This window comes from Podarcis melisellensis, assembly GCF_964234715.1.
Source record: "Podarcis melisellensis genome assembly, chromosome: 5".
In the NCBI taxonomy this organism is placed as follows: domain Eukaryota; kingdom Metazoa; phylum Chordata; class Lepidosauria; order Squamata; family Lacertidae; genus Podarcis; species Podarcis melisellensis.
This window is the reverse complement of record NC_138537.1, coordinates 8,912,941-8,939,855: the sequence shown is the minus strand read 5'-3', so window position 1 is coordinate 8,939,855 and position 26,915 is coordinate 8,912,941. Positions and strand designations below refer to the sequence as shown.

General features: G+C 44.3%; 1 protein-coding gene and 1 long non-coding RNA gene across 2 annotated transcripts in view; both read left to right on the top strand.

Moving 5' to 3' along the window:
• The first annotated feature begins 396 nt into the window (after positions 1-396).
• Positions 397-7,202, top strand: LOC309369980. The gene is made up of 2 exons (XR_014168302.1): positions 397-613; positions 6,992-7,202. It is a non-coding gene; the product is annotated as an uncharacterized lncRNA (long non-coding RNA).
• A 4,912-nt stretch (positions 7,203-12,114) lies between these two features.
• Positions 12,115-26,915, top strand: part of SENP5 (SUMO specific peptidase 5) — a 33,932-nt gene continuing 19,131 nt past the window's right edge. The window contains exons 1-2 of the mRNA XM_081910960.1: positions 12,115-12,182; positions 24,486-26,014. Coding sequence (XP_081767086.1) covers positions 24,517-26,014 — 1,498 coding nt within the window. The 5' untranslated portion in view covers positions 12,115-12,182; positions 24,486-24,516. The remainder of the gene's footprint in view (positions 12,183-24,485; positions 26,015-26,915) is intronic.

The window sequence follows — 26,915 nt, the reverse complement described above, 5'->3', positions numbered from 1 at the left end:
GACTCACTTTTCCCCTCCTAAAAAGTAAGTGGAAATGTGTGTGCGTCTTATGGAGCGAATGCAGGCTGCGCACCTATCCCAGAAGCCAGAACAGCAAGAGGGACTGCTGCTTTCACTGCTCAGCGATCCCTCTTGCTGTTCTGGCTTCTGAGATTCAGAATATTTTTTTATTTGTTTTCCTCCTCCAAAAACTAGGTGCGTCTTGTGGTCTGGTGCGTCTTATAGTGCGAAAAATACGGTAATCAGAATCCTACCATTTATTAATTTCTAGGGTTTAGAGGGGTGTCCCCCACCCAACTCACAACATGTTGGATCGCTCCGTTACCCTGTTGCATCACCTGGCAGGTGCCCCCCCCCACATCCTGCACTTTTAAACTGCTCATTATGATGACGGATGTGTGTCTCTGTGGCTTCTGAGTTCTGCACTGAGGCCTGCTAAGCTCCCTGGTCGGTTCACACGGTGGTGGAGGCATCTAATGAACGGCCAGTGTGTCTCTTCCGCCCCCCCCCCCCCCGCCACCCGCTGCTGGCAAAACACAGAGGACACAATTAGAGATGGAATCGCCTTATTACCATGATAATCGGCTACAAAATAAAAGTGTTGGGGCAGAAGGTAATGTAATATCCAAGTGTTACGAGTCTCCAATTTCAGGGATGCTATTAGGAGGAAATGGAATAATCTTCCGTTTTTTGAAAAAAAATGAGGGCAGCTCGACTATGAAAGGGAAGGTCGTTTGGCTTCTTGCCACAGAGATGGATCGAGGGACATTTACTGCCACTACTTAACATTAATTTAGCTCCTGCCTTGGGCTTGAGAATGCAGGAAACAGAAGCAGGGCAGGGGAAAGAGCAACCTTCCCCTGCAGATAGGTAGCTGCTTAGGCACCAATATTCTTCCTGTGTTCCATTCTCATCTTGTTTCGTCCCTTTTGCATTGCCTCCCTGGCCCAGATAACCAACTCCACACATTTCTCTCGCACAGATAACCTCTCCTTCTATGAATTGCATGCTTGAACAGTTTACTCAGGCTTTTCTTTGTTATTAATAGTCAACGAGTTTGCAGGATCATAGAAGGAGGGAGTTGGAAGAGACTACTAAAGTCATCTAGTCCAACCCCCTGCAATGCAGGAATCTTTTGCCCCGTGTGGTGCTCGAACCCATGACCCTGAGATTAAGAGTCTCATGCTCTACCAACTGAGCTATCCCAGACCTGCATGTCCTCCTAATATGTATTATGCCATGCAGTGGAGAGAGGGGGGGATGCTCGCAGCTTAATACTGGGCAGTAAATTGAGTGCTGGCTCCAGATTTAATTATTTAATTATTAGATTTCTTACCTGCTGATGGGCATCTGTGGGCAGGGGCTCATTCAAGGAACCTGCTTCTATTCACACAGACTTGCTTTATATAATGTATATCGGAAGGTTGGCAGTTTGAATCCCTATGACGGGGTGAGCTCCCGTTGCTCTGTCTCAGCTTCTGCCAACTTAGCAGTTTGAAAGCACACCAGTGCAAGTAGATAAATAGGTACTACTGTGGCAAGAAGGTAAACAGAGTTTCCGTGCACTCTGGCTTCCATTATGGTGTTCTGTTGCGCCAGAAGCGGTTTAGTCATGCTGGTCACAGGACCTGGAAAGTTGTCTGTGGACAAACGCCGGCTCCCTTGGCCTGAAAGCAAGTTGAGCGCCACACCCGACAGTCGCCTTTGACTGGAACTAACCGTCCAGAGGTCCTTTACCTTTTCCTGTAATATTACACCAAGATAATATATGCAAATGACTTTAAATACCCTCCAATGTTCTGTGAACCACTCTGAGATCTTATGATGAAGGGCAATGAATGAATGAATAAATGAATGCTATATACATGCTAGCTATTATAATCATAATCATCATTTTCTTCCTACACAGGAGTGCTTTCTGTGCAGAAATTTTATCACCTTTACAGCACCCTCTAATTATTTCCAGCCTACTCCAGCTATACCTCTCTTTGGGGCATTAAAGCAGCCTTCTTGGTTTAGGGTAGGGTTCACCAAACTTGGGTCTCCAGATTATTTTGGACTACAACTCCCATCTTCCCTAGCTAGCAGGACCAGTGGTTAGGGATGATGGGAACTGTAGTCCCCAAAACAGCTGGAGACCCAAGTTTGGGAAACCCTGGTTTACAACATCCACCAACCCATCACCAGTGATCCAGCTCAACAGCCTAATTCATCCTTTTCAAGGGCAAGGTACATAGAAAGATCAGAAGCCCTCTTGCAGTTCCCATGTTTACAGGTGTGAATCCAAACTATTGGCCTGGTTTACACATAACACTTAGCCCTGGTTTATTAAACCCCGACCGGCAGCTAAACTCTGGCCTCTCTAATACTAACAAACCATGATCTGTAGCTATGATTTGTTGTTGGCTAACACATCTTGGTTTGTTTATGGCTTGGTGTTGCGTGTGAACCCTTCCTTAACCATGGCCATCCTATTCCAGAGGTTGGCCAATCTACAAAGGTACAAGGCGAGAGTTGCTGAAAATTGAAACATAGTTTGAAGAAACAAACCATGGTTTCTTTTGTAATCTGTGGGATGGCTCCTAACTTGTTTGTAAAATAAACCACAGCTTAGCATTACGTGCAAGCCAGACCATGGCTTTCCTCCGCAGATTGTTACGAAATGCACCATCCTTTAACAAGCCCCCACCCGCAAGAAAAAAGAAAATAATGCTATGCTATGCCATAACATAACATTACAGCATCCGCAAAAATGGCAGCTGTCTCTTGGAGATGCACGATCCACACAGTGCATTTCAAACCATCCCCGTAAAATGTTTTGCTGCACTAAAGATGGCAGATGCAGTCCTTTAGGGTGAGTTCATATTTCTCTCTCAGCGGCGCGACCATACATCACAGCGTCTTTGTTCATTTGGGTCCCCGCTTTGAGAATGAGTCATCTTCCTCAGAAGCACTCTGTTGGCAAAGAGAGAGAGAAGGAAAGAGGGAGGCAGGGAGAGAGAGAAGAGAAGTGAGTTTTATTAACCACCAGAGAATCCACTTTTAGGAGCACACTTTTAATCCCAGGCTCAAGAGCCGGCTATTAATACACTTCAGCAAGGAAGAAACAATTCTCAGAACTGCTGGATGGTGAAGCGATGGCTGCTGTATCTACCTAATCCATGGCACAGAGAGAGAGAGAGAAGATTTTATCTGGGGGAGAAGCTCAGCAACAGAAGCAGCGAAATGAGAACACTCTTTCCAATTTAAGGTTGTTTACCCCCCCCCATCGCATTACACCTTCCAAGGGCTGTCTTATGAAGCCATTAGTCCATCTAGCTCATGGGTAGGCAACCTAAGGCCCGGGGGCTGGATGCGGCCCAATCGCCTTCTCAATCCGGCCTGCGGACAGTCTGGGAATCAGCGTGTTTTTACACGAGTCGAATGTGCCCTTTTATTTAAAATGCATCTCTGGGTTATTTGTGGGGCCTGCCTGGTGTTTTTACATGAGTAGAATGTGTGTTTTTATTAAAAATGCATCTCTGGGTTATTTGTGGGGCATAGGAATTGGTTCATTCCCCCGCCCCAATATAGTCCGCCCTCCCCCACAAGGCCTGAGGGACAGTGGACCGGCCCCCTGCTGCAAAAGTTTGCTGACCCCTGATCCAGCTGACTGGTGGCAGCTCTCTGGGGTTTCAAACAAGAGTCTTCTTCAGCCCTTTCCACGTGCAAAGCAGATGCTAGTTTATTGGGGATAGGATTTTCTCAAGGCCGGCCCTTTCATTAGGCAGAGTGAGGCAGCCATCTCAGGTGGCAAATGCTAGGGGGTGGGCAGCAGAGGCAGCTGTTTTTCCATAACCCCCCGGCCAAAGCATTCAGTTAAAGGCCAGACTGTGTGTGCCACGAAGCCTGGTCTGTCCCTCTAGAACTGGCCCGCTCCCCTCAGGTGCAGTGAAGGAGACTATTCCATTGACTGCCCTGACGTAAGAGTCAACGGCCGGTCCAGTCAGCTTCCATGCCTGCCATGGGGAGAGTGAAGCGCCATCTTTGCCTCAGGTGGCAAAAGGCCTTGAGCCAGCCCTGGTTTCCTTCTGCTCTCCTTCAGAATTCTCTTAGGCTGGGTAACATTACTGCTTACTCTGGCTCCAGGATACTCCCACCTCTGGTGCATGAAGCCATGTACTCAAGATGTCACCCACTTTCCAAATCTATCTATTCTTGAGAAATGCCATTGCCTGATGTGTTACCCCTCAAACCAGCTTCCATCTGATTTGAAAAACGAAAGCCACATTCATTTTGCGGTCAAGTCGAGGTGTATACATTTGAGGCATTCGTTTTGCAAGAATAGATGACAGCACATGTGCAGAGGGGAGCGTCGTGAATAGGAGTTTGGGATGTGTGTGTGCGCAGGGGAACCAAACAAGTAATTCACATTGGGTGAAAACACTCCCAATGCCTCTCTGGGCTGGCTCCCACCCCTGGACAAAAGACTCACCCTCATTTCGGAAAATCTCAAATTTTATTTAAAAATTTAGTACGTGATCTTGGCCTCAGCTCAAGGTTCAGGTTACACAGTTCAAAGGTGCAGGGACAGAGACTAAGATACATGACCAGGAGTAAGTGAAGACCGTGTCCCAACACATGACCCATGCCTCCTGTTCGACTTAAAGTAATGGGGTAGGGTACATCATTTGTGTGGTTCCTGTCCCAAGAGAGAAGACTGTGTTTGCAGTCATGTGCCCCCACCCCAGGATGTGTGTATCTGTCTGTTCCTGTGCTGACAACAGTGTGCCCTTGGCAATGAGACTCAAGTCCAATCCTCTGAATTGGTCTGTGAGCATTTAGAAAAGGATGCTGTGACTACTAGGACCCAGCATGGTCTTCTCAAAAAGAGTAACAGAGTTAAAAACAGAGTAATAAGCTGGGTGGATCAGGGGAATGCTGTGGACATAGTATATCTTGATTTCAGTAAGGCTTTTGACAAAAACCCCCATGATTTTCTTGTGGAGAATCTGGTGACATGTGGGCTGGATGAAGTAACTGTGGATTTGTAGCTGGGTGACCGACCGAATCCCATTGTGCAAATGGAAATTGTTTTACTTGCACCATTATTTAGTGGAATATTGTCCATAGTGTAGATGTGACCCCATGGACCTCTGTGACATCACCTCCTGCGAGGACCTCTTCTGGAAGGAATCTCTATGAACTAGCTCCTTCGGCAACAGATTGCCTGTACGTGGCCATAACAGAGCCATACACGTTTGGCCTCTTTAGCAGTCTCTTTTTGCAGCCAGAATCATAGGGTAGTGGATAGCTCAGTCAGTAGAGCATGAGACTCTTAACCTCAGGTTCATGGGTTCAAGCCCCACGTTGGGGGAAAGATTCCTGCAGTTCAGGGGGTTGGGAAAGATGATCCTTGCGGTGCCCTTCCAACTCTATGATTCTATTATCTATACTCTGGTTGGAGGGGACCCCCCAAACCCACTTAGCCCAACCCCAACCTCATCACGAGATATCCTTTTAACAGCTCCGCATTTCCATTTAGATGAGGTTTATTCCCCAGGCTGCTCCTTCTGCCACAGCCGTAGTTCACCTTGTCTTTGAGATCAGTTTGCAGATATATACTGGGCCGCCGATGCATCCTGCGCACATAAAATAACTCCCAAATTCTGTGCTCAAAGGAGAAGGGTGGAGAGATGCCAGGCAGTTTATATTTGGAGGAAAAGAATATCCATAAGCTTGAAAACCACACGGACGAGGTTAGGATCAGGAATATTGATTTCCCAAAGAGAATTAGAGTCAGAGAGCTTGGCTGGAGCAGACCTGGCCTCCCAGAAGCAGGATCACTGAGATGGCGGTCCTGTGGTTCGGGTGCACCAGCAGGAATCCTGGATGGGCTCTGTTGGCATTCCTGCGACGCTGCTACGGGGGACCAGGACCACGATGATGCCTCGTCTCACCAGCCTTTCTTGGTTCTTGGCTATGCCCAGTGCAGATGTCTCAGCTAGCAGCAGAAAGAGGCAGTGTCCCATCCCAAATGACTACTCAGAGAGCAAGGGATGATGGGGGCAGCAGGAAACTGATGCTGGTCTCAGCAGCATCCTTCCTTTCTTCTTCAGGGCTGGGCATGGGTTTGTTTCCCCATGCTCATTTATTACTTTTGGTTTTAAATGCTGTACCATCTTTTTCTACAACAAAACAGTGCTATGTTCAACATCAGGGCAGCAGAAGCAGCCATGACAGTGCTATGATTTGAGGGAGTTTCAAATGCAAAACTGCACACGCTCAGAGTATTTATTTATTTTATATTTTGCATTTTCTTTCTTTCTTTCTAACATACCAAGGAATGTTGAAGTAGAAGAGAAATGTTAATTGTGCGCTTTGCAACTGAGGCCAGGGTCTAAAACGACCTAGCTGCAGTGCTGGAGTCAGAGAGCCTTTCCTCACCCCAAACACCTGCATGAAATATCTGTGTTCATTAGAAAATAAAGGACAGCGTTCGGCATCCTTCCTGCATGTTTACCGGGGCCCGAGGAGACACAGAGGCAGCTTGAGATCACAGGGAACAACTCTTATCTGATCTTTCCCTGCAAACACTCGATAATAGACAGCCCTTGAAATTTCTCAGTTGTGCTCTGAGGCAAGAATCAAACTGGATACCGCTGGGGTTTCCTTTGTAGAATAATAATAATGCTTTAAAAGGTCAAATGCATATGTGAGAATTCCCCAAGAAAGTCAAGAGTGGCAAAAGATGAATGGCGTTAATCTAACGGCGCAGGAGTAAATCTCCTGTTTCGTGATGTTGATATTGCTATTGATGCTAGGATAACATTTCATCTGAAAGTCATTTTATTATCATTTGGGGGGGTTGCGCGGCTGGGTATTTTTTCTTTCTTTCTTCTCTTTTTCCTTTTTGCTGTTGTTTGATATGTCTGTTTTGTGTGTGTCTGTGTGCCTGAAAGATGGAACTGTCCTAAGTGTTTGTACCTTTTCTTTTATGATCCAAATAAAGTACAAGAACAGAGCAACAGCCGCAAGAGCCCAGAAGATGGCACTGGAGTCGTGTCTTTCTTCCTCAACTTCTCTGGGAAACTGATTCCAGCGATAGCATTTTATGAATGTTAATTGCTTAGCAGCACAGTGCAGGACCTGTAGAGACTGGGCATCTTCTCCAACTGATCTATCCACCTGTTTGAGGAGATAATAAAAGGCCCTAACAATAAGCATGTTTCAAGGCATCATGCATGGTTTTCTTAACATGCTGCTCAAACATTAGTTTTGCTCTCAGTTTCTTAACCTGCAAATCAGCACAGAATGTGCTTCCAATGTCTTTGTTGGTGTTTGTTCACTTCTTCGGCTGAGCCTAAAATCCTATAGATTCCCAGCTCTACTTTTCTGCGCCCATCTCCCTTTATGTGCTTGTTATTTCAGCTCATGGTGCTGTTATTAAAGAGTTGACCAGATATATAATGCCAAGGACAGGGGCTTTCATTCATCATAAAAAACCTAAATTGTCTCGCTTTCTCCACTGGTGATGTGATGTGTGTGCAATGTATGGAGAACTATCATGAGGGTTGGACTGGAAGACATCTTTGGGGCATACCTGCAAGTGCCCTGAAAAAAAATCCCAGTTCCCCCTGCGAGAGCATGGCAGCCATTTTGGGCACTGTGATTTTGCAGTTTCGCACCAAGATCTCGCTCCAAAAAATGCTTTTTGGGGCGCAATCTCACACAGCACCCCAAATGTATGTGGTGCAAACAGATTTTTATTCTGAAAGAGCAGACCCTCCAAGTGTTATCTATTTTCCAGGGATGTCCCTGATTTACAGAAGCCATCCCGGTTTCTGATTTGATCCCAGAATGTCCCGCTTTCCCTTAGGAGAAATGTTGGAGGGAATGGAGTTATCCAACCCCTGAGCCAACTGGAGGTAATCCTGTATAGGGATTTATTTATTTTTGTAGTGTTTAAGGCTTTATTATGTTTTTGTATCTGTTGGAAGCTGCCCAGAGTGCTGGGGCAACCCAGTCAGATGTGTGGGGTATAAATAGTAAAATTATCATTATGGAATGGGATGTCCTTATTTTCATCAAGAAAATGTTGGAGGGCATGAAAGTGTGGCCCAGAGGAAAATAAGTTTGAGCACCATAGAAAGAGAGGCTGCTAAAGTGGTCAGACCAGTCTCTTTGTTGTTGTTGTTGTTTAGTCGTGTCCGACTCTTCGTGACCCCATGGACCAGAGCATGCCAGGCACTCCTGTCTTCCACTGCCTCCCGCAGTTCAGCCAAACTCATGTTAGTAACTTTGCGAACACTGTCCAACCATCTCGTCCTCTGTCATCCCCTTCTCCTTGTGCCCTCAATCTTTCCCAGCATCAGGGTCTTTTCCAGGGAGTCTTCTCTTCTCATGAGGTGGCCAAAGTATTGGAGCCTCAGCTTCACGATCTGTCCTTCCAGTAAGCACTCAGGGCTGATTTCCTTAAGAATGGATAGGTTTGATCTTCTTGCAGACCATGGGACTCTGAAGAGTCTCCTCCAGCACCATAATTTAAAAGCATCAATTCTTTGGCCTTCTTTATGGTCCAGCTCTTATTTCCATACATCACTACTGAGAAAACCATAGTTTTAACTATACGGGCCTTTGTTGGCAAGGTGATGTCTCTGCTTTTTAAGATGTTCTCTTTGTTAAGTTAGCATTATATGTTAAGTATCTCTTGCAAAGAGTAGATAGAGCTGACTGGTTTGCCACAGAAACTACAAGATGGAGATGCTCAAAGAAGCCTTCCCCACCTTGCCTGGGTGGAGGTGATGTCACTGGTGAGTGTAAGGAATCAATTGTCTGTATTGTCTGGAGGACGGGGAAAAACAGAAGCCTGAATCTGTGCTGAAACCAACGGCCTCCCTAGAAACCTAACGGGAGAGCAATATCTGCTGAAGTCCTAATACAGTGAGCACTTATGTTCAGCCTCTATCTATGAGCACATTAAACCATATATCATCAAGACACCACCATCTCCAGTGACCTTTATTCCAAGGAAACCACACTCGAGGTTAGTGCCGGCACCCTGAAATCTCTCGCCGCTTGGAGATTGGGGGTGTCCATCACAATACGATCTGAAAGATAAGAAATTGCCATGAGGCACTGTGATGTGATGAGCAGAAGGACTCTGATTGCCTGTTAGTGGCCTATTCAGCCTTGACCATGATAATGAAGTCACCTCCAATTGCACTGATAAGAGCCACAGATGAGAATTTCCTATGTATTTTGTTATAACTGCAACTCACTTTGGAATGTCTCTGGTTGTGTGGAATGATGTATACAAATAGTGAATTAAGCTAATCCTGACCCCAGCGGGGTGGGGAGTTATGTGACACCCCCCCATTAATAATCAGTTTTTCTCCCCAGAGGAATCTTGGAAAACTAGTTCTGGGCAGAGGGGAAAGGATTTCAGACAAAGAATTCTCAGTACCCACATCGCCAAACTACAATTCCCAGAATTTTAAATTTTTTTTGGGGGGGGGGAGTTTTGGTACGAGGTTGATATAAAATAGTAGTGAACAAATCGATTTATTTATTAGGAAATGTATATCATACCTCTCCATTCCAAGAGCCCCCAACAGATACAAAATGTACAATGAAGCAAAACAAATACAGAGAAACCAAGAGTGCAAAAACAGAGCCACCTATTGCATTGAAGTGAAAATGAAAAGCAACTCAAGTACAAGATTAAATAAAACCAGAATGCAGGGGTAGGGAACCTGTGGCCAGCTAGTAGCATGGCCAATGGTTAGGGATGATGGGAATTGGTAGTCCAGCAACATCTGGGGAGGGGACACAGGTTCCCCAACCCTGGCCTAAAGGTTAAAAAGGAGGGAGCTAATCCTTCCACAAGGTTGGTGCCACTATGAAGAAGGCCCTGTCTACGTCCCGGGCAATGTTGCAAGTTGAGGGCAGGCAGACGCCGCCATTGAAATTCTACTCAATATTGATCCAGAGCAGATTTCAACATATAGTTAGCAGATTAAAAACTTTAACATGTTGCAAGATTCCCCCCAAAATAGACCAGATGATATGAATATTCCATCCAGCAGAGCTTTTCTGGTACTGAAGGCAAATGAGCATAATAGACACAAATCCAATACGTTCAGGATTGGCCCTTTCTATAAGAAATCCAGTTGCAGCAGACTTCACTTAAACTTACAATAACTTATAATAAGTCTAAAGCTTAACACTAAGCATACTAGGTACAAAACACTACACTATTATTATAGTCAGCATGACCTTGGCAGAAGAGGTAACAGAACCTGTTTAAACCAGCTGTACTCAGCTTCCCAGAAAGAATAACCCAAACATCATGAACCCTGTTGCTTATTTCTTTCACACAGAGAAGCTTCCAGAACCCTCTTGAATTAAGTAAAATAGGAAAGATCTCTACATATCAGATCAATATTTTCTGCACTAAGAAATGCAAACTGACAGACTCATGGTAAAAGATGGTCCTTCAAGAAGGCAGAAAGGTGGGATATAAATGCATTAAATTAATAATAACAATAATAATAATGATTGTCATGCCCTGCTAAGCCTGGAACCAGCTCTGCCAGCTTTTTATTTGCATGTTTGCGTTTGGATTTGCTGGAGCATAATCCTTCCTGTTCCAGCATTCGAATCCAAGACACACACCATTGAGAGGGTGTCAGTGTTCATTCTTTCAAAGTGTACCCTTGTAGCTTCAAGTCTGTAGCACCAGCTGCTTTGTTTGGGGTGCAAAGGGGGCAGGCTTCCAAACTGGCGCTGGATCTGCATGCCATGGTTGCAAGTCTCAACCCTCTCCCTACTTCTGGGCTCCATCCCACAAGGGGCACTTTCCTCTTATTATTATTTCTTGTGCAAGACAGCTTTTCTGAATGCTGAAAAGATTCTTAGCATGAACTGTCATCCTGACAGATGCCAATCATCAAAAGAAAACTGCCTCGCACACCAATCAGGAGGGAACTTGTAACAGATTTTGCCGTGCAAGCGCAGCTGCTTTGCAACCTTTGTTGTCATCATTTTGATTTCTCTGCAAGAGAAGGAGCTGACCTGATCCAGTTTCTATTCACCATTGCTGGGTGAACCTTTTTTGACTCAGGGTTCCTTTTGAGGGCCTTAATTTCTTTAGAGGTGCAAACCCATTCCTGGAATGTATCACTTCGGGCAGCTGTTAGGGGATCACATATCATAATGCTCCATTATTATTATTATTAATAATAATAATGATAAATTCCTGAGTAGACTGAAGGCAGCATCCATGGCTGACTGGCCACTTCACTAGCATAGTGCAACAGCTTGCTAAGTCACTTGGACTCTAATAATACCCAGGTAATTTTAATAATAATAATAATAATAAAAGTAATTATTAGCACGTTTAGTTGCCTGTTAATCCAGTCCTCCAGGCGACGCAGAGCAATCTAATTAACAAAAAAATCTAAACACAAATTAGGTGGCAAAATATCAAGCCAGATTAAATGCACACCATCAGCACGAAAGTAATGACTAATTAGTGGAGATTAATTTAATGATTATTATCTTTAAAAGACTAGAGATAAAGGGCTTATCTCTAAATGGTTATTTTGCACTGTTTTTTTTTCTTTTAGGAAGTTATATTGATCTTTAAATCCACCGTCGTCCCTCCGCCCCCAGCAATTAATATGCAAATATGGGGGTGGGGTGGAAACCCACCCATCTCCTAGCAACGAGAAACCAACCGCGCACGCGCAAGAGAACGGCCGACCCTTCCTCCCCGCTTGCTTCCCCCCCAACGCATGCGCACTCCTCCTCCCTTTCCCGGACCAAAAGATGGTGGAGCCTAGCGGCTCATTCCTCCTCCTTCTCCCTTTCCCTTACCGCTCCGCCCCTTCAGTCACTTTTCTTGCACGCATGCGCACACAGGACCGGCAAGAAGCCGCTCTTAATCCCCTCCCTCTCACTTCCTCCACCCCCGCCTCTCGATCCGGAAGCTCTCGTCGCGGGAGAGTGACGTGTAGAGGCGCTGGGCCGGCCGCTGCCGTGTAGGTTGTGGGAACCGGACCCACGTGAGGTGTCGCCGAGCGGCTGCCGTCGCGCTTGTGGAGTTGGGAGGAGGGGGGGCGGAAAGAGAGAGGGAGGCGGGTGTTTGCGGGGGGGGGGAGAGGCCCCTTTTCGCGGCCGGGATGCGCCAAGCGACAAAGGTACGGGCGGCTCGAGGGGCGGGTGGGGGGCGGGGTCCGTGTGTTTTGTTTCCCCTTCTCTTCACGCCCCCCCTCCCCATGTTCTCCTCAGAGGTGAGGGGGCCCAGCAGGTTCGCAGGGGGTCGTGCCTGAGGGTGGGGGGAGGCTATCTGGCCTAGTCAGCCCCCCTGACCTGAGGGACGGGGGGGGGCGGCCTCCTGCTGGAAACCTTTCGATTCCTTCCTCATAACGGTGGTGCCTTTTTGCGGGCGGGTGGGCTCCCCCCCTTTTTTTTATAGTTTGGACAGAAGGTGGGCCAGACGACGTGATAAGTTTTTATGCATGGCCGGAAAAGCTTTCCTTTCTCCCTCCCCCGTCACCGTGCCCCCTCCCCCCCCCGAGTATGTGGAAGGGCTTTCTTTTGTCTTCTGACTGCACGCCCTTGGGTCATCACGTTTGTCGTTGCAAGGGACCACGAGGGCCATCCAGCCGAACCCGCTGCAATGCAGGAGTCTCTATCTTTTTGCCCAACGTGGGGCTGGATAGCTCCATCACTAGAGCGTGAGGCTTTTGGACGTGGAGATTCCTGCGTGGCAAGGGGTTGGACTTGATGACCCTCGGGGTCACTTCCAACTCTCACGGTTTTATGGTTCTCTGATTCTAAGAGTCTCATGCTCTACCAGTTGAGATTGTTATTATTATTACTTTCAATAATAATAATAATAATAGAAGAACCTGAGGCTATCCAGTCTCAAGATAAAAGAAAGTTCTTCTGCACACACAGGGGCATAGTTAACCCTGGGATTCACTTCCGTGGGAGGTAGTGGTGACTTTAAAAGACAATAAGGCAGAGTCATGATGGGGTGGGATAAGCCTACTAGCCAACCATGGCTGTGTTCTACCTCCCTTTTCAGAGGCAGCATGTCCCTCTGTGACATTTGCCTCTGAAAGGGGGGGAGTTGCTGTTGCAGCTGCGTTATGTCTTCAGTCTTCCCCATAGGGGCATCTGATTGGCTGCTGGGAGACCAGGATGCTGGGCTAGATGGACCATTAGCCAGATCCAGAAGGGCTCTTATGTGTGGGAACTGGCCTTCTTGGGGAGGGGTCAGGCTAGAGTAGAGGGGGGGGTGTCTTGCTGCAAGGTCATCCTTCAAGAGCAGCCTTTCTCAAATTTGGGCCCCCAGATGTTGTTGGACTACAACTCCCATCATCCCTGACTACTGGTCCTGGTTGCTCGGGATGATGGGAGTTATAGTCCAACATCGTTGGGGGACCCAAGTTTGAGAAAGGATGTTCAAGAGGGTCAGCACTTCTCTTTTTGCAAAGCAGTTGAGGTTTTCCCGTGGGAAGGGGGCCGTTGAGATGTGTCTGGGAATTTGCTGTTGCTAAGCAAGTGGGGTGCATTTCTTTAGTGCTACTCCTGGGACAAAAATGTTTTGTGATTTTGCTGGCTCTTCATTAGAGAGAATGGGAACAGTTAAAGGTGGAGCGGCCGCAGAAACTAATCATATGGTGAGAGGGAAAGATGTGGAAATAATGTTTATATCCTACCCATCAAAATATATGATGTTCAAGAGAATATAATAATATAGATAATAATAAAAGATAACTACCCCAAGTGTTGACAACCTACTTACTTATATTTGAGACGAGGGGAGATGGAAAGATGAATATGAAACGAGGGGTGACTATGAGGCAGTATGCTTACGTGTGCCTAGACATGCTGACAGGTGAGAATGTGGATTAAGATGCTAAGTCAAAGGATTCACAGGGAAGGTGAGCTTTCGGGAAGATCCTGAAGAGAGAGTGAGTACTATGAGCATGCAGGTAGACTGATGCTATGAAGTATTGTGTAGTGCATAGCAAGGACTATAGGCTTCATAGTTTTATAGGGTAAAGGAGTGTATGAAGGGATGTGGGACTGAATTCCTGTATTCTGGTTTTATTTTTTATGCATGAGATAAGCGAAAAAGCTTTCCTGCATAGTTTCACCAAAGGCAGAGATGTTTTGCTCATGCACACTGCAAGGGAAACAGCTGAGTATGTCCTCAGATACTTGCAAACATTTATGTCCTCAGGTGTATTCAAGCATTTGTTCTTCATTCAAAGAAATGCTAGAAACAATACTTTTATCCCTAGCTCATAATACTAGTACTTGAGGTTATCAGTAGTATATTCAGGACAGACAATTAATTTTTCCACACATAATTTTATGCAATTGGGCTGCTACGAGCTACTGTGGTGACTGCTAGTTTAGATGGCTTTAAAGGGGGTTAGAGAGCCTTATTTTCCATAAATTGTATTTCTGGTTACTGGTCATGATGGCTGTATGAAGTCATCAGATTCAGAGACACTCTGCCATTGAATACCACCTGTTGGGGAGTGGCAGTGTGAGAGGACTGTTGCCTCCATGCCCTAGTTGTGGACTTCAGAGGCATCTAGGTGGCTCCTTGGGAAATGGAATGCTAGAACAGTGTTAGAAACAGAGATATGAAAGCTGGGAGCTAAACGGCACCTTAAACCTTGGTTAAGGGCACAGCAATGGAATGTCTAGGCGTGCTTTTTTATAACAAGAATACAAAGCTGAAAATGAACTGCAACTATTATGTTCATTTTCACATGGTCTAGTCCTTCCCCTTCCCACCCCCCTGATATTCTTAAGAGGGTCTCTTCTCCAGTCTTCAGAGAGTAGGTGGAAGTGAGGAGGCAGAAAAAGGTCATCCTCTCCTTCCACTCTGCAGTTTAAATCTGAAATCTTAGGCACAGTACTGCATCCAAAGCTCAGAACCTGCTCACACTAATGAAATTCCCTGTCATAAAATGCTCCTAGAACAATGTGAGTTTCGAACACTCCGCTGGAATACATGGGCCTTTGATCTAATCCAGCACAGCTTTTCTTATGTCCAAACTCGTTTATCTGAAGTTTGCATCAATGAAAGTTTACTCTGTGTAGAGTTGGAAAGGACCCCAAGGGTCATCTAGTTCACCCCCCCTGCAATTCAGGAACCCTGCCTGCAGCCATCTGTGCATGGGCTCAAACCACCAACCTTCTACTTAACAGCCAGCTGCACTGCCCCATTGTGCCACAAGTGGCTTGGTAATGTCTCTTTGACCATTCCCAGGGTAAAGAGCCTGGTCATAGGTGGGTAGAGCTGGGTTCTTATGAATATTCATGCTGTTTGTACTGAATATACACTAATACCTTCAAGGAGTATTTAGACATGAGCAGAGCGGGGAGCAATTATCTGTTGGCATTATATGTGATATAAAAAAAAAGTCATAATCTCAGTGACCCTTTGTTCCATAGTCTTGGTGGAATTCTAGAAAGTGTAGTGAGTTCAGTAGTTATAACCTAATTCATACTGAAGCAAAATGCAAATTCTACATAATATCTGTCACGGTTTCTTCAGAATTGGATAGAAACGCTTGCTACATTTGGCTAAAGTAGCGTATATTCAACTCATGTTTGTGTCATAATGTATAATTCCAAGAAGGCCTTACTATTTTTGTAGCTTCTGTTGAGGAATTCTAATTTGGCTCAGAACAGCTCTAAATCCTTGTTGATTCATTAAAAGCTTTTGTTGCTCAACGCAAGGTGTTTAATTGGCTTCATAATCTTTACTTGTGCAAGCTGTTCTATGCCTGGCCAGACTACTTGTCCGTGTTGCCCAATATTGTCTACTCTTGACTGGCGGTGGCTCTCCTTGGCATCCAGAAGAGGTCTTTCCATAATATCATATATATATATTCTCTCATATATATATGTTACTTCTCTACAGTAATTTAACCTCTGCATTGCTGTGCTTTATTATTTAAAAATATTAAGAAGTTACTTGTGACTTCTTTATGGGTTACCATTGAGGTCTATGCAGATCAGAGATCTTTTAAAAAAATAAGAACAAACATTATGAAAAAGTAACTTCAGTTACTGTTTGGTAGCAGTTCTCCAGGTTGGACCTTGAAGTACTTATAAGCATTCTTAAATTTGTGAAGTGTGTATTATACAGATGTGCTTTGTTTATTGATAAGTCACAGAAAGCCTTTGAGTTTTAAGTGATTCTTGATTAAACTAATGAGAACAGGAAGTTTTAAAACAACATTTGCAAGATAATATGCAGAAATAATAACGGCATCAATAATGGAGTGCTTGTTGTTGTTGTTTAGTCGTGTCCGACTCTTCGTGACCCCATAGACCAGAGCACGCCAGGCACTGCCTCCCTCAGTTTGGTCAAACTCATGCTGGTAGCTTCGAGAACACTGTCCCACCATCTCGTCCTCTGTCGTCCCCTTCTCCTTGTGCCCTCCATCTTTCCCAACATCAGGGTCTTTTCCAGGGAGCCAAAGTATTGGAGCCTCAGCTTCAGGATCTGTCCTTCCAGTGAGCGCTCAGGGCTGATTTCCTTCAGAATGGATAGGTTTGATCTTCTTGTAGTCCATGGGACTCTCAAGAGTCTCCTCCAGACCATAATTCAAAAGTGTCAATTCTTTGGCGATCAGCCTTCTTTATGGAGTGCTACTTCTTTTCAAGTGACCTGCAGTTCTGGAAATAATTATTGGAAATAGTTTTTTCTGAAATGGAGGAGTGGGTTCTTCTTTTTTTATATATATGTAAATTTTTATTAAGGTTTTTTAATACAAATACTTATTTAACAAACCACATTCTTTTTATAACATCTTTTCATTACTACAGTGGACTCCCTCACGCCTCCCGCTTCCACTTGTATCGTTATAAAATTGTTTCCAAGCAAATTATCATTTTGTTTACAATCTTAAATCCAATAATTTAGGTTTAACTCAAATATAGTTTGATGGTAGACAGTTATTTCTATTCTGACATCCTTGTTAACATTCAGCCAAATTACAATACTTTTGTAAGTAAGTCTTAAATTTCTTCCAATCTTCTTCAACCCTCTCCTCTCCCAGGTCTCGGATTCTGCCAGTCATCTCAGCTAGTTGCATATAGTCCATCAGCTGCATCTGCCATTCTTCCAGTGTGGGTAGATCTTGAGTTTTCCAGTTCTTAGCGATCAGTATCCTTGCTGCCGTTGTTGCATACATAAAAAATGTTCTGTCCTTCTTTAACACATTCTGGCCGACAATGCCCAGAAGGAAGGCCTCTGGTTTCTTGGTAAAGGTATACTTAAACACCTTTTTCAGCTCATTATATATCATTTCCCAGAAGGCCTTCACTTTAGGACAAGTCCACCAGAGGTGAAAGAATGTTCCTTCATTTTCCTTAGATTTCCAACATTTATTATCAGACGAATGGTATATTTTAGCCAATTTAACTGGGGTCATGTACCATCTGTATATCATTTTCATTACATTTTCCTTCAGAGCATTACATGCCGTGAAGTTCAACCCAGTGGTCCACAACCTTTCCCAATCCTCAAACATGATGTTATGCCCAATATCTTGAGCCCATTTTATCATAACCGATTTAACCATTTCGTCTTGTGTGTTCCATTTCAACAGCAAGTTATACATTTTTGAAAGCACTTTGTTCTTAGGTTCTAACAGCTCTGTTTCCAATTTCGATTTCTCCACCTGGAATCCTAACTTTTTGTCATTCTTAAACACTTCTTTAATCTGAGCATAGTGTAGCCAGTCTCGCACTTTATCTTTCATTTTCTCTAAACTCTGCAATTTCCAATTGTCTCCGTCTCTTTCTAATATTTCCCAATATTTTGGCCAATTGGCCTCCATATTGGGTCTTTTTCGGGCCTTTGCCTCCAGGGGTGACAGCCACCTCGGAGTTTTGTTTTCCAATAAGTCTTTGTATTTTGTCCATACATTAAACACTGAGTAAAGGTTCTTCTGAGTAAATTTGTATAGGATTGGGATGTATGGGAAGTACAGAAAATCAATTGAGTGACTTGGGCTGGAAAGGAATGAGACATACAGAGTCCCTGCATTCCAGGATGCCCTAGGCCAATTTATACAGCTTATTGGAGGAGGGAAGAACAAATTTGGGATCTTGCTAGTTTTAAGATGTTTGGACAGTCTCGGCTCTGCTTTTCTGTATTTCTCTCCTTTTACAGGCCTCCTAGTTTCTTGTTTGAAAAATCTAAAGGACAAGAGTTATAAAGTTGTTTTGCAGACCATTATCGGTGTTGGTATGAGAACTTAACGCCTTTCTAGTCCATGTGCAGCAATGAACTACATGGCAGTGCATCTGTGATGGAGGTGATGCAGGTGGGAAGAAGACAAAGCTGATGCAAGTTGTTCTTCCTGACTCCATAATCTGAGGCCTAACATGTAATTACAAGTCAGATTCATCTGACTTCAGGGATATATCTAGATTACACAATAAAGACTGCTGAAAGAGCCTGGCAAAATGAAATTATTTAGATGTGAACAACTAGATATTCAGCAATTTAGAACTTGGGCAGGAGTCCTATACTTTGATGATCATGCTTTTCAAGGTACAGGAGAAAGGAGTGTGAAACTCAGAAGGAGAAGGAACAGATTAGGAGAATGGGGATAATTGCCTCTATTGAGCATCCTTGAATGCAAGCGTATTGTATATTTGAGTAAACAAATTTTTTTTTGGGGGGGAAATATACTTTATGTAAAATAATTTTTAGTGTTGGGAACTTGGTGCAGAAGGACAAGAGTACATAGTGCTTCACTAGCAAAGATTGATTTAGCAAGAAGTACACTACCAGTTTTGCAAAGTCCTGTATTTTTCGCTCTATAAGACACACTTTTTCCCTCGTAAAAAGTAAGGAGAAATGTGTGTGCGTCTTATGGAGTAAATGCAGGCTTCTGGGATTCAGAATATTCTTTTCTCTTGTTTTCCTCCTCCAAAAACTAGGTGTGTCTTATGCTCTGGTGCGTCTTATAGAGCTAAAAATACGGTAAGTTCACTGTAAATACCATGAAGATCTGCAGAAATTCTCTTGCTGATGCAGTGAACAAAATAACAAAGCAGTATGAGGAGTCTTCAGTTATTTAGGGTGGGATAATAACATGCAGCGCCCCTCTCACCCCAAAATGTTTGTGTTACTATAGAGTAGTCCTCCCCACCCCACCCTGGTTATATTCTGTATGTTAAAACCTCATTCCTCCTCTGTGAGCAGTGTTACATACTTGAATATGTTTTAGTATTTAAACCCATTTTGATTTTTATTTTTGATTGAATCGGGATTTCCCTATGGCAATGGTTATTGTAGAGGAAGGATGAAAAAAATTACCCACCTGCGCTGCCAGTCAGAAATAATATTTTTTCAGTCCGTTGTGTACTAGCAGTCTTATTGGTGCCAAGCGTTGCATGGGAATTATAAGACACCCCCCCCCCCCAAATCAGTGCAGTTTTGACAGGTTTAGTTTACATTACCATCATGATTCATCCAAATATATCAGAGCATGGATAAAAACCTACCCATTAATCTTGGGAAGAGTCATGCCAAATTTGGTTAAAAGATGTCCAAATTAGTAGCAAACAAAATTTCCCGAATATGTGTTAGATTATGTTGATTATCCTCTCCTGGAAGTTCTGCTGCACATATACTTGTTTCAGTACTTTCTCATTTTCACGATGATTAAACTACTTAAAGTAGCAAAAACCGCTGATTAGCAACTGTTTTCTAGTCACATCTTTCCAGTTTGCCCCCTGGCACGGAGTAAGTTGTCCACTTCTGTTTTTGGAGTTTGCCCTTTGTTGCTTTTGTCACTTGCCAATGATGCGGTCAGCCCTTAAATGTTGGTACTAGAATAAAATGTCTCGTTTGCAGTAATGCCTTGTGCAGCACATACAAGTCTCCTAAAAGCAAAACACTGATCTAGTTTTAACTTTTAAATGTGTAAAATGAATTGATTTTGTGCAGTTCATGGTGTGTCAGCTAGAACTCCTGATGCTCGGCCCTTCTGTGGAAAGTATATTGAAGCTTTTATTGTCACGAAAGCTTCCAAAAAAGAAAAAGTGTGGACGAAACTCTAGGAAGGCTTCAGTAGCCTCTTTGAATGTGCGGAACTTTCCATGCATAAGAATTTCTGCTGCTCACTGTCCTCTGAGCAGTGAAAACAGAGGCTAATGAGTTGAACTTTCTGTTCTGTTTGTGCTTCTGTCTTCATGCTTTGTTGCGGTTTTTGATACTGGCATGGGAATGGGGGAAAGAGCAGCAGCAAGCCATTTTAATGTTAATAGTATGTGCATACTCAGAACCTTTTCCCCACCCCTAAGCAGAGTTAGACAAAACAATGCCCCTTTCCAGGTATTGTTCGACTCCAGTGCCTATTGTTCTTGGCCATTGGCTATACTGGCTGGACCTGATGGGAGTTGAGAATCTAAAGCAACCTAGACAGGCAGTGTTAGGAACTGGGATGGAAAAGCTGTTCCCCACATGGCTCCTGGAACCTGGGTTATGGGTGCAAAAACAGAATGGCTAGTTGCCTCCCCCCCCCCCCCGCCAATGTAGCAGCACTCTCTATTTATTTTTTGTAAAGAATTTATTTGGTTCCTTTTGCAATTAGTGGTATTTGGAGGGTTGTAACCAGCCAAAGCAAAACAGGTTATACAGAGAGGCATATATAGGACAGTAACACTCAGTGAAATTCATGACTGAGTGGGGATTTGAACCCGGGTCTTCTAGGTCCCAGTCCTACAGAGTCCAGTGTTAGATATATAAGGTAGGGGCCAAATGGCCCCTTGAACAAACGTTTCAGTCACCAAAACGGAATGCTTAGTCTTCTTTTGCAAATGATGGACAGATTGTGATTGATTCTCAGTTAAACATCTGGATAGTTCAGATGACAGCCTTGAGCTAGGTTAGGAACTTTGAGAACTCAAAGAGGAAAAGTCACTTAATCCAGGGACAGTCCATATATATATATATTGGCCTATTCCTACTTCTCTTTCTTAATGGTGACAACTGACCATTCATAACATAATAATATTCTTCACAACTGTGAGCAGGGCGGTGGGGTAATTGAAGACAAGCTACACCAATTAGCTATAATTTGTTCACTGCTCCTGCTCAGTGTGCACAGAAAAAGCATTTTGGCTCCTGAAATTCATTCTGATTGTTCAGATAAAATATAACTTGATAGAATTCTGCAGGATGGGGAAGAAGTGTGTGAAAACAGTCAGGATTCAATGATTTCCAGAAATGCACCTCCAGATGGTGGAGATGCCAGGCTCTTTTGTTGCCTATAAGAACATTATCATGCCTATGTACTGTCTTATGGTTCTTGTTCTCAGTTTGGTTCTGCAGCAATATACAGTATAGTCGTGATGCCTATATACTCCCTCCAGGTTCAGACAATATGCCTCTGAATACCAGCTGCTGGGGAACAGCTGTGAGAGAAGGCAGTTTTATCAACGTTCTACTTTTGGTTTTCCCATATGCTTTTGGTTTCTCACTGTGGGAAGTGGGATGCTGAACTAGGCAGGTGTCTGGTCTGATCCAGTATGGCTCTTACATTCTGACATCTAATGCTCCTAATTTTGCCACACCGACTCCTGAAGAGAGGCCCTAGCTGCACCAATTTTTAAGAGCTCATGTCAAGTGACGGATCACATTAAGTTTCATAGCATGGCAACCTTGAAAGGTAGCTTATTTGAGCCTGGGAAAATATATCTAGCTGAGAGGCAATAAGTTGCTTCTTGTGTATTCAGAAGGATATGCGAGCTGCTGAGCACCACTGCCTTTGCCCTTGGCTTTTCCTTCCTTCCTTCCTTCCTTCCTTCCTTCCTTCCTTCCTTCCTTCCTTCCTTCCTTCCTTCCTCTTGCTCTCAAGTGTGCAACAGAAACTATTTTTGATCCTCTCTTGCACTTTCATCAGCAGCTGCACATTTCGAAAAGCACTGGGTACTCTCCAAATGTACTTTTCATCTCACTTCAGAGATGCTTAAAGGATTATTTTTTCACCGTTTCTATTCAGCGAGCCACTTGCCTTCTTTCCAATCGAGCCTCTTCAGGAAGCAGGCATTGACAGTTCCTGAAAGTATGACTCTCGTTCTTCCTGTAGTCTGTTAAGCTTCCCTCCCTTGCTTTTCCGTTACCTTCCCCTTATTTCCTTCCTTCAACTTTGTTCTGACTTTTGTTGTATTGAGCTATGCACTAATCAACATACACTTCTCCTCAAGAGGTCCTCTTTACTGGTTGCCGATTGCTCCTGTGTCTAACTGTAACAGAAGAAGCTTTCACTGTTCATGCTCTTGCATTACACATCACCATGGCAGTGGGGTTGGACTGGAGGAGACTTGAAGGAAAGGTCTGTAAAGGACCCTGGCAGTATAAAGCCAAGGTAAAATAAAGTGGCCAAGAATGAACAATTTGGGTCACAGGGAAGGGCTTACGTTTCCACTGTCACATCAAACTACTATCTACTTCCTGGCAGAACTGCTAGTTCTGCTATTGTCTCCTTTATGGTGGACAAAAGCGTGACATAGTTCTTGGAAGAACAGTACTTGTCCAGGTGTTGGCATGTTTGGGGAATCTTTTCCAGGGTGTTATAGAGCCCTTTATGCATCCCGATCCCTCATGTGACTTGCCCTGAAGTGAAGAGTCATTTCTCCTTGCCCAGACTCCCTGTGCAACTTGGAAGCCTGAACTTTCAGTAGTTCCAAATTTCACAGGGGACCCTACCTGTTTGCTCCCTTTTGCAGATGTTTGCCTCCAATATATGAATGGAGATGAGGACTGCCAAGTGAGGCAGAGCTAGCTTGTTGGTCCGCACTCTCCCTTCCACAGATCTAAAGTTGCGGTGGTATCAGAACACACAAATAAGGGGCAAGTTAAGGAGCAAAGTAAACTGAAGGCGCTAAATGGGATATTTCCAGCCTTGCTCACAATGTGTATTTGCAGTTTTATAGTGATTTTTTTTTTAAAAAAGATTGCGTTAAGTTTATATCTGCAAATTCTAAATACAGTTCTTCAATGAATCAACTTAATAGCTAAACCTGTGCACTAATAACTAATTAAATACAACAATTCTTGTAAATCTTCTTTAAATATACTAATTAATTACTTGAAAAGAGTAACAGAAATCCAATTCTTTTCAAAAGCACATTTTAATTTTAATTGGGCTATTTAAGCAGACTGTAACTTTCAATTTATCCCCTTTGCTCTGTAGTTGATGCTTCCTAATTTTGTTTATTTGTTAGCTCTTTTCTGAACCACCTGCATAGTTTAATTAAAAAAACAAAAATGAGATCCAACACAATCTCATGTCCTGTTATTCTTATTAAGGTCTCCCCCCCCTTTTTCTTTGAAAATTGCCATGTCCACCACATATGACAATTTTTGTTCTTTTTTCTGACTGCTTCCTAATTCTGTTTAGCATACTTGGGTTGTCTTCTCTTTTTAAAAATAACAACAACAACAACAACAACAACAACAACAACAACAACAACACCAGTTACAAATAGCCTGCAACACTGTGCAATTTTTCATTGTGCTGAAAAAATAAGATAGTTCAAACTGGCTAGGGGTGAGGTTATACACTACATAATAAGTATTTGTATGGTGTTGTCTTTCACAACCTGCTCCCAGTTGTGCTGGCTCAGTATGATGGAAGTTGTTCCCTCCAGATGGGGAAGGCTGGAATAATGCCTCGGGTGTTGGAAACACTTCACAAACAATTTCTCAGTAACCCTGCAAGGTAGGCTAGCATTGCTGCCATATTGAGATGGGGCCATGACCCTGAGCGTAGTGGCATTTTGAGGACACCTGCGCCTGGGATGAGAAACTGTCCTGTATTGCTAGCCACTGCTCTCCCACCAGATCTTAAAGGGAAAGTAGCTTATTTCCCAACATGCCTTTCTCAAATTTTCCCATAACCTCTTGCCTTCCTGGCAGCACAGTAGACATCTGGTTCATAGCTGTCAACTTTTCCCTTGTGAGGAATCCTATTCGGAATAAGGGAATTTCCCTTTAAAAAAAGGGAAAGGTTGACAGCTATGATCTGGTTTGCAAAGGGATGCAAATATTGGGGGCACATTGGGGACTGGAGGAATAAGGAGTGGCTCAACAAATTGGGGCGGAAGTCAAAATTTGAACCATGTCAAGTGTAGCTAGGGTGAAATGGGCATCTTTAACACAGATCAGTAAGCAGGAGAGATCTTGAGTTCTTCTGCATTGCACTGATGAGCAAGGGTGTGGTTGCCTCTGGTCCAATCAAACAGCAAGTTTTTAACAACAAGGAAAGAAGCCATAGTCCCTGGTCTGTCTCTGCAGTCTCCCTCAGGAAACTTACCTTGCTGCATGCAAAAAACGGGTTCTGAACAGTTTGTGTTGCTGGAGGGCTTTGAATGATGGAACTTTTTAAGTTCTCTGTGGTGTGACTTGTTTCTTTCTTGTGTTTCCTTTGCTGTTGCAGCTGCACTTCGAGATCATAATGCAGCAGAAAAATGAAAGAGCATAGGAGAAAAATACAGCGGAGAAGTCGGTTGCTGGCTGGTTATCGAAAATGGACGGTGGGATTTTGGGGGCTGAAGCAGTACTGCTTCCAAAGGAACCGTCTTTCTCTACTTAAAGGAGGGAGGCGAGGCACTTGGACACCTGTGAGCCTGAAACAAACTAAGCCCTGCAGAAGCAAGAGTCTTTGGCTCCAGAGGAAGTGGGCTCCTGAAGTGTTCCTAAATGCAAACCCCCAGCAAGTCGTACCTTTTGAAAACTGCACATTTCCACAAAACATACACAGAGGCTTCTTTCCTTGGTGCAGAAGTGGAGGACCTGTTACAGTGGCAGAGGAGCTGGGTAGCACATCCTTTCAGAGCGAAGAACTTCTGAATAAATTTTGCAGTTTAACTGTTGACTCAAAGCCTTCTCAAAGCAAGCAACACAGCACGGAGACCAGCAATACTACCTTCCTGGTAAAAGAGGATGGTCTTGCTCGGAAGGTGGGCGAGAGCAATAACAGTGGCGTTGAGGTTCTGAACAACTCCAGAAGGAAGTGTTGCTGCCAAGGCCTGGAGCAAAATGGAACATGTGACCTCCTGACTATTAGGAGGAGGCCTAGATTTAAAAGGTGTACTTTAAAAAACAGATCTCTATTTATGATGTATAAGAAACTTTCTGCGGTCAAGTTTTGGATTAGAATCGCAAAATCTCGTCCCAGGTTTTGGAGAGGCAAGACGTGCAAGTTGAGCATAAGGAGGCCGAGCTGGGTGGAGAAAGTAAGCAGAGATTGGCAAGAGGACCTCCGCCGAGGAGTCTCTGGGGCCTCACTTCCCTCTTGGAAACTGAAAAGTAAATCTCCCTGGAACCTGTTCAGCTTGTCAGATATGAACAGTCATATGCCAGGACCATTGATTGAGGAGAGTCAAACACACCTGCCTGACGCCTGCCTCACCCAGGGCCCACGCTTGCCCTGCAGGGAGCTCCATTACAAGGAACTTGCGCCCAGAGACCAAAATGGCATTGCTGAGCCCTGCGTGCCAGAGTTGCATGGATCAGAAGCGGCATGTGGAGCACAGCCTACTCAGAAGGAGGAAGCGCGGAAGGCACCCGCACTGGACAGCTGCCCTGATAGTTTCGTCTCTGTGACGGAGAAAGAAAGCTCGGTTTTAGGTCCAGGAGATGGAGCAACGAATCAGTTTACGGGTGCCGGCGAGACAGTGCTGGGGCCCTCCAGGGCGGATTTGGGCACAAACGATGGCTTTGCTAATGGGCCTGCTTCCGTGGAGCTGGCGCAAAATGAGGACAGTGGTCAGATGGAGGTGGAAGGGCCCATGAGCATGGACGTATTTGGCGCAGAGCTCTTAGATCACCCGTACTGTAAAAGCCCTCATGATGAGCCTCTGAGAGGAAGCACAGGACAGAAATCAGGGACCCAAAAGAGTGGGAAAAGAAGCAGCCAGAGAGCTTCTTGCGTCACTGACGAGCAGTTGGCTGTGTGGCTTTGTGGTATATAGCAACACTCTCTTAATGCTTATTGCTGGTTTTGTTTATTTATGCTATGAATCTGGGTGCTGTCCCTGTAGATTATGACATTTTATGCACTATTGTACTTCTTGCTATATTTATTGTGGGTTTCAGATTAGGATGTTGCACACACAGCAGTTCAGCGGGCCTGTCCTTGTCGTTCTTGTGATCCTCCAAGCCACGTACTGTGGCTTTTGCAGGAAAGCAGCGAAGCCCTGGCTTTTGCTTGCCTGCCTGGGATTGCAAGAGCTGCAGTCTTAGTACCTGATGGACCTTAGTAATGGCTGCTGGGCTGTATTAAGCTTGATGGGTTACAGATCGTACAGGCCTGCCCTTTGATAGCGCAGTTGCATGATAAACCAGTGGGTTGCAATCACAGTGCATTGGTGGTGGTGTTTCATTTAATGGGCTTGTTATGGGACGAAATTGAGACTGGCGCAATTGGGGGTTGGAGCCAAAATCAAGAGGCAGTTTAACTCTTCAGAACGCTTTGTCTGCTTATTGTGGCCCCAGTTACTTAGGAGAACCCAGACTGCAGGCTTAATCTCAATACATGCTAGAGTTGCCCGTCTTCCATATTGAAATAAGAATCTGAGTGCTTAATGAGATGGGTAATAAAAGGAGTGAAGCTACTTGCTGACTGTGAGCTCAGTAGATCCGTATCCTCTGTACTCACCTCTTGGCAGCCCAGTGTAGATTGGGCTGTTGGTGTGTCCTTAGTGGTATCCATCTGGCACAGGCCAATTCCATTCTGGAGTGCAGGGGTGATTGAGTCCTTGGCTTGTAGCAATTCCTGCTAGAAATGTTCCATGGTGTCGGTGGTTACTTGGCGTGTACAATGGGTTTAAAAATATTTCACAATGTAAGTAGAGGATGCCCACAA